The 7,955-nt window shown below is 38.9% G+C and overlaps 1 protein-coding gene across 1 annotated transcript; it reads left to right on the forward strand.

The window, feature by feature from the left end:
• Positions 1 to 300: 300 nt before the first annotated feature.
• Positions 301 to 6,279, forward strand: LOC125253064 (arylsulfatase B-like). Its single transcript, XM_048166813.1, is given in 9 exon segments — positions 301 to 688; positions 1,074 to 1,260; positions 1,348 to 1,538; positions 1,857 to 2,064; positions 4,632 to 4,875; positions 5,205 to 5,275; positions 5,350 to 5,502; positions 5,573 to 5,819; positions 5,821 to 6,279. Coding segments are annotated over 9 exon segments (1,563 nt in total). The 5' UTR covers positions 301 to 451; the 3' UTR covers positions 5,846 to 6,279.
• The last annotated feature ends 1,676 nt before the right edge of the window (positions 6,280 to 7,955 follow it).

Consider the following 7,955-nt stretch of genomic DNA (forward strand, 5'->3'; position numbering starts at 1 on the left):
TTTACCGTAGTACAGTGGTTCAAACCTGAACTGAAAATGAATCCTTTCCTGTGTGAGAATTTAAATTTAAGGAAGTGGAATTCAAATGGAATAAACTGCTGTAAGTGTTTTTTATGAATTAATTTAATATTATGAATTAATATTTATTAAACTCGGTTCATGAATATTAATTACGTTACCGAGGACTGTCACAAGGTATTCGAGCGACATCACATGACAATTTTATATTCATAACCACGCCCTCACCATAGAAATGTTCCAAGGAACGTCAGCGGAACTAAATGAATATTCATGAGCTGGGACTTCTCTGATTTTGTAACTTCCCTCTTTTGCTGTATTAGTTTGAGTGGTGTGTGATTGTTCAGTTTAATCAGTCATGATCAGTTTGAATTCAGCGTGTTGAGAGGAATCAGAGTGTGTCTGTGAGCGACTCTTCCGTGTTCGGCTGAGAATGAAGCTCGCGCTGTGTTTTCTGCTCGCTTCTGTCGCTCGTGTCGCGGCCAAACCGCCGAATATCGTGTTTATTTTGGCGGATGACTTCGGCTGGAATGATGTGGGATATCACGGTTCCGAGATCAGAACTCCTCATCTGGACCGTCTGTCCGGTCAGGGGGTTCGGCTGGAGAATTACTACGTCCAGCCGCTGTGCACTCCATCCCGAAACCAGCTGATGACCGGCCGCTACCAGGTCAGAAATTAATTAATTAATTATCAATGAATAATTAATGAGTTACACAATCATATTCTCTGAGAAAGTGTTGTGTAAGTGTACAGCAGGTTAATGTGTTGGTAAGAGTTCAGAACTGAACTGAAAAGGAATTCATTTCCTGAATTTGAATTTAAGGAAGTAGTTCAAATGGGAAAAAAAAAAAGTTAATGTAAGTTTTTGTTCATGCATTTGATTTTTCAGTATAAATTATCTATAAACATGCATGTTAATGTGCATACCATATTCATATTGGTCATGCATATTCAATCATTTATTTAAATTAAATTGCATGCACATGTTTACCATAGTTTTTTTGTTTGTTGGAAGTACCACAGTATATTTGACTGTAGTGTGTTGTGGTCAGATCCGCACCGGTCTGCAGCATCAGATCATCTGGCCGTGTCAGCCGTACTGTGTTCCTCTGGACGAGAAGCTTCTGCCGGAGCTCATGCGGGACGCCAGCTACGACACGCACATGGTGGGCAAGTGGCATCTGGGCATGTTCCGGAAGGACTGTCTGCCCACCCGCCGGGGCTTCCAGACCTTCTTCGGTAGGTACGAGAACCAGGATCAGAGTCAACAGGAACCAGGAACAGACGCTTTATGTTGGTCATGTGGTTGTGTTTGTCTGTCTGCAGGTTACCTCACGGGTTCAGAGGAATATTTCTCTCATCACAGATGTAGCTTCATCGCTCCTCTGAACGTGACGCGCTGCGCTCTGGACCTGCGGGACGGGGAGGACGTGGCCGTCAATTACACGGGTCAGTACTCGACTGAACTCTTCGCTCAGAGAGCCGCGGACATCATCACACGACACCCGCCTGAGAAGGTACACATGCTCTTAAACACAAACACGTGAAAAACGTGTCACATGATTCTCATCTCAGACGCGTTCTTCCTGTTCATGCCAAAACTGATGCTCTTGCTCTGACCATACGGCACTAATGTTATTTGTGAAGGTCTTAAAAGCCTTAAATTTGATTTTAAAAACCCAGATCAGAAATGGGAAATGCATCCGTCTGACCATGTGTCTCCATAAGGAAAAAGATTATTAGCTTAGGAAAGAAATAAACACTCATATCAGATATGAATGCGCTGCATCTGTCAGTTCATGAACGATACAGAAGAGTTTTCTCTTGCTTCGCAGCCGTTGTTCCTCTATGTGGCGCTGCAGGCGGTTCACGCCCCCCTGCAGGTTCCCAAGCGCTACGTCGCCCCCTACAGCTTCATCAAGAACGATCATCGGCGCGAGTACGCGGGGATGGTGTCGGCGATGGACGAAGCTGTAGGGAACATCACTCGAGCTCTTCAGGACGCTGGACTGTGGAACAACACCGTTCTCATTTTCTCGACAGGTACTGAGAAGCTCTAGAAGCTCAAAGATGTACGTCACGTGTGTCACACAAAACACATCAGATTTACTGGAAGTCATACTTCTATAATGGCTATATTGTGTTTATAGTGTTGTCTATACACCAGTGACTCCAGAACAACTGAGCGATCAATGCAATTAAGAGATTTAAACATCGGTCGCTTTTGTTTTATTAACAGATTTTAAATTTCGGTCGGTTAAGAAATCTAAATGATGTTCGTTTTTGTTGAGATTTCAATGTAAATGTCAGTTGTTTTTATTCCATTAAGAGATTTAAATATTGGAATATTGGCAGGGGTGACAAACTCATTTTAGGTTGAGGGCCGGATTGGAAAAAAATAACCATGTGCGGGCCGAATTAATAATAATAATAATAATAATAATAATAAACCTTAGTGCGCTGAAAGTTGCATTAATATTAACCATATAAACAACAAATTAATTTGCAAGAAAACTAGTACACTGCTCTTTAAAAATGCATTTGTTTTTACAGCAAAAAAAATGTTAAATTTTTAAAATAATGCTTTTTAAAATATTTTTAAATTATTAGTGATGCATCTATTTTGATTTTTCGTGGCCAATTCCATTTTTTTTTTTAGAAGCAAATTGACCGATTCTTATACTGGTTGCGGATTTTTTTTAAAGCATTTTTTTAAAAATATGTGTAGCTCTTTGATATTAGAGGCAAACACTGCATTTTTTATCACAGTCCCAAAAAAGATGTTATGCACATGAGCATGAGCAGTTGTTTTTATTTAAATTATTGTATAATTTCCAGATTAACAGCAAAAACAGCATGATCTGACTTTAGCTTTGTGAAATTATGCTACATAAGACACCTGCACAAAACACAATCAGCAGACGGACTGAATGAAATGCAAATTCACTCTCTGACAGTAGGTGGCGCTTATGGAACAGCAGCGATGTAGCGATTTATGACCAGTGGACCAGTGCATCTCTATTTTTTATTATAGTTCAAATCATCCGCGGGCCGGATTGGACACCTTTGTGGGCCGTATGTTTGACACCCCTGCGTTAAGAGATTTTCAATGTCGGTTGATTTTGTTTCATTAAGAAATTTAAATATTGGTTGTTTTTATTCCGTTAAGAAATTTAAATATTGGTTGTTTTTGTTCCGTTAAGAAATTTAAATATTGGTTGTTTTTATTCCGTTAAGAAATTTAAATATTGGTTGTTTTTGTTCCGTTAAGAAATTTAAATATTGGTTGTTTTTATTCCGTTAAGAAATTTAAATGTTGGTTGTTTTTATTCCGTTAAGAAATTTAAATATTGGTTGTTTTTATTCCGTTAAGAAATTTAAATATTGGTTGTTTTTGTTTTTTTTCCGTTAAGAAATTTAAATATTGGTTGTTTTTAAATTTGGTTGTTAAGAGATTTTAAATTTCGGTTGTTTTTGATCCATTAAGAAATTTAAATGTTGGTCATTTTTGCTTCATTAAGAGATTTAAACTTTGGTCGTTTTTGTTTTGTTAACAGATTTTAAATTTCAGTTGGTTAAGAAATTTAAATGTTCATTTTTGTTGAGATTTAAATGTTGGTCGGTTTTGTTTCCGTAAAGACATTTTAAATTTCAGTCGGTTTTATTCCATTAAGAGATTTAAATCTCGTTGTTTTGGTTCCGTTCAGAAATTTAAATATTGCTATATTGGTTGTTTTTGTTCCGTTAAAAGATTTTAAATGTCGGTTGTTTTTGTTCCGTTAAGAAATTAAAATTTCGGTCGGTTTTATTCCATTAAGAGATTTAAATGTTGGTCATTTTTGCTTCATTAAGAGATTTAAATGTTGGTCGTTTTTGTTTTGTTAACAGATTTTAAATTTCAGTCGGTTTTATTCCGTTAAGAGATTTAAATATTGCTATATTGGTTGTTTTTGTTCCGTTAAGAGATTTTAAATGTCGGTTGATTTTGTTCCGTTAAGAAAATTAAATGTTGGCCAGTTTTGTTTCCATTAAGAGATTTAAACGTTGGTCGTTTTTAAATTTCAGTCGGTTAAGAAATTTAAATGATGTTCATTTTTGTTGAGATTTAAATCTCGTTGTTTTGATTCTGTTCAGAAATTTAAATATTGCAATATTGGTTGATTTTGTTCCGTTAAAAGATTTTAAATGTTTGTTCCGTTAAGAAATTTTAAAAGTTTGTCGTTTTTGCTTCATTAACAGATTTAAAAAGATTTATTGATAGTAAAAAATTCTCAAACTGTCAATGAGGAGCATCGGCTGAAGTGACAAACAGGATGTGGAAATCTCAGTTGAATTAAATGAAATGATCTTCATTGAAGTGCTGTGAGTGCAGTACATGTTTATTATTAGAACACGTTTGATTGGAGCTCAGAGTATTTTATAGGATTTTATATTTTTATAAAGTTGTGTTGGTGCAGTTTTGATGGCTGTCAATAATTTGAACAATATTAAAATATGTCTGAGAGGATCAAATGATGAATTCCACATCAGGGAACAAATGAGTCCAAGTGAATGATGTTTCTGTCATGATCAGTCCATGAGGTGGCGCTGTTTCCTCTCTGTTGGGGCAGATAACGGTGGTCAGACCCTGACAGGAGGAAATAACTGGCCTCTGCGTGGCAGGAAGTGGACGCTCTGGGAGGGCGGAGTCAGGGGCGTGGCCTTCGTGACCGGACCGCTGATCGAGCAGCCAGGAACTGTCAGTCGAGGGCTCATCCACGTCTCTGATTGGCTGCCTACGATTGTGGGTCTGGCTGGGGCGTCGACCAACGGCACCAAACCTCTGGACGGCTTCAATGTGTGGGACACTATCAGGTGACTGTGAGCTGCTCTTCATCATCATCATCATCACAGACACACCTGCCAGTGATGAACTGAGACAATACACTGCAAATGATAATTCAAAGGAAAAACTAGATGTTTATTCTTGTTTTAAGCACAAACTCACTACATATATATTCAGTCATTTTGCTTTTCCACTAAATGAATCTTGATTTAAGAATGTTTAGATATTTGTGCTGGAAAACAAGACAATCATTTTTGCTCTTTTGCTGATAAATATTATTTAAGCACCATGTTTTTGTCCCAGTTTCTGCCGGTAGGATGTTTGATGATTAATCGAATCGTGCGTTTGTGTGTTTCAGTCGTGGTCAAGCGTCTCCTCGGGTCGAGCTTCTGCATAACATCGACCCGCTGTATGTGGACGACTCGCCCTGTGAGTGAGAGTTTACACTGAGACCTGAATCAGGTTTGACTCCCGATCACACATGAGCTGCGTGTCTCTTTCAGGTCCAGGTGACGAGGTGTCGGGCGAGTTCCTGCAGGACTCTCTTCACTCCTCAGCGTCTCGGCCGGTCGCTCTCGGCTCTCGTTCAGAGTTTAACATCTCGGTTCACGCCGCCATTCGCTACAAGAACTGGAAGCTTCTGACGGGATACCCAGGTAACATCTCTACACTTTAAAGTCGTCATGAAAGAGAAGTTGCGCTGTGATAACCGTGGGCTTCTTTCAGGTTGTCCTCTCTGGATCGCGCCCCCTGGTGGCCGTCCGGTGAAGGCGCCTGAGCCGCTGAAGCAGGTGATGCTGTTTAACATCGAGGAGGATCCCGAGGAGCGCGTGGAGGTTTCCCATCAGCGCCCGGAGGTGGTGGCCTTCCTGCTCCGACGCCTGCAGCTGTACCAGAACCAGGCCAAACCCATCATCTTCCCCCCCGATGACCCGCGCTGTGACCCCGAAGCCACGGGAGCCTGGGGACCCTGGGAATGATGAGGATGATGAAGGCTAGTACTGCAAACAGAGCGGCTGAAGAGCGTCTGTGACGCTTATGAACAGTCATGAAGTTTAGCTGGACATCTTCAGTGTTTATACACATAAATGCACTCGTGTGTGTGTGTGTGTGTGTGTGTGTGTGTGTGATTACAGCTCTCACCTTTAAATCATATCAGTCTTCTGAACATGAATCATTTTTTACCACGATCAGCATCAAATGCGACTGCAGTGTGTGTGTGTGTGTGTGTGTGTGTGTGTGTGTGTGGGCTCATGTGAGTTTGTGACAGAATGTTTATTTATTCTGTTTGGTGGCATATAAAGTAAGAAAGCTTGTTTCCGCCATGGAATAAAAAAGGAAATTTCTGCTTTTTTCTTGCAAAGTTATATCTCACAATTCTGATATTTTCCACAATTCTGAGTTTATATATCATAATTCTTGCATTTTTCTTACAATTCTGGATTTTATATCTTGCAATTCTGACTTTTTTTGCACTTCAAGCTTTTTTTCTCGCAATTCTGAATTTATATCGTAATTCTGACGTTTTTTCACAATTCTGAGTTTATATCCTGTAATTCTGACTTTTTTTTTGCACTTCTAGCTTTTTTCTCGCAATTCTGATTTTATTTTTTGGAATTCTGAGTTTATTATATCATAATTGTGATGTTTTTTCACAATTCTGAGTTTATCTCGTAATTCTGACTTTTTTGCAATTCTCGCTTTTTTCTCGCAATTTTTAAGTTTATATCTCGCAATTCTGAATTTATTTCATAATTCTGACTTTTTTCACAATTCTGAGTTCATATCCTGTATTTCTGACTTTTTTTTTGCAATTCTGGCTATTTTTTCACAATTCTGAATTTATAATATCGTAATTGTGACTTTTTTTTTGCAATTCTTGCTTTTTTCTCGCAATTCAGATTTGTTTCCCTTGCAATTCTGATATGAATTCAAAGAAAAACGTCAGAATTGTGAGATAAACAGTCACAGTTTTCTGTGGCAGAAACAAGCTTGTAAGTGTTTAAAGGAGTAGTTCACCCAAAAATATAAAATCTGTCAGTATTTGTTCTGAACGAAAGCCAAAAGTTTGCAGAATCATCATTCAGCTCTTTTCCATCATCAAAGCATCATAAGAGTCGTTCATATGACTGGTGAGTCTTCTGAAGCCTGACTTCTGTGAGTGAACACTGGTGTTTCCCATCATGCATTGGTTCTTGTGTGTTTTAACCCTTGAGCTCTGGATGAGAAACACTGAGAGGAATGAGGCTCATTCTCACACACACATCAAATGCAGTCCATTAACTCTATGAAAATCCATTTAGATTTTTTAAAATTGGAACATTTATTGAAACATTGAACAAAATATTAAAAAAAATCTTTAAAAAATGTGTTTTTGTTGAGTGTCATATTTGATCCATCGGGCTTTTGTGGCTCATATAGTCTGATAAAGTGAGAATATGGAGGATAAAACAACTTTTTTATGCAAAAATATGCAATTTGCTGCGGATGATGATATTTATATGAACAAAGAGATGTAATTCTGACGCTTTCAAATCTATGAGAGCTTGATTACAGTACAGCAGATACTGACATAAAATGCATATAAATATTGAGATCGAGTGCAACAGGTTTATATTGATCTTTTATGGCCTTTGAGAAGCTCAGTCTTGGTCCAGTCCAGCGGCTCCTCTCAGGAAGAGTTCTGGTCAGTTCTGGTCTTCTGAACTGGGTTTGAGCTTCACTGTAGAGAAGGAGAACAGACTGAAAAGCCATTAGAGAGGAGGAGACAGACTTTTCCAGAGACAGCAGCTCACTTCCTGTAATCAGACCCGCCCCCTCCTCTGCACTTCCTGTGAGTGTGGAATGGTGGCCTGTGATTGGCTGGAGCAGAAGCTCAATGTCTCCACGTGTCTCGGTCTGTCTCTCTGTGTCCTTCTGAAACTGTTTGAGAAATATTGAGCTTTAAAACTAGATGTTGTGAGGTGTGTGTGTGTGACGTCAGGTGTGTGTTCCTGTGATGATGGTGAACAGACTCCAGATGTGTTTGATCTCCTTCAGGTCATGTGAGTTCATCTTCAGCGTCACGTTGTGTTTCGGTCACACTGAAGCTGAAATTAGAGCAGGTTTT

The sequence above is a fragment of the Megalobrama amblycephala genome, linkage group LG18, assembly GCF_018812025.1.
Source record: "Megalobrama amblycephala isolate DHTTF-2021 linkage group LG18, ASM1881202v1, whole genome shotgun sequence".
Taxonomy (NCBI): Eukaryota; Metazoa; Chordata; class Actinopteri; order Cypriniformes; family Xenocyprididae; genus Megalobrama; species Megalobrama amblycephala.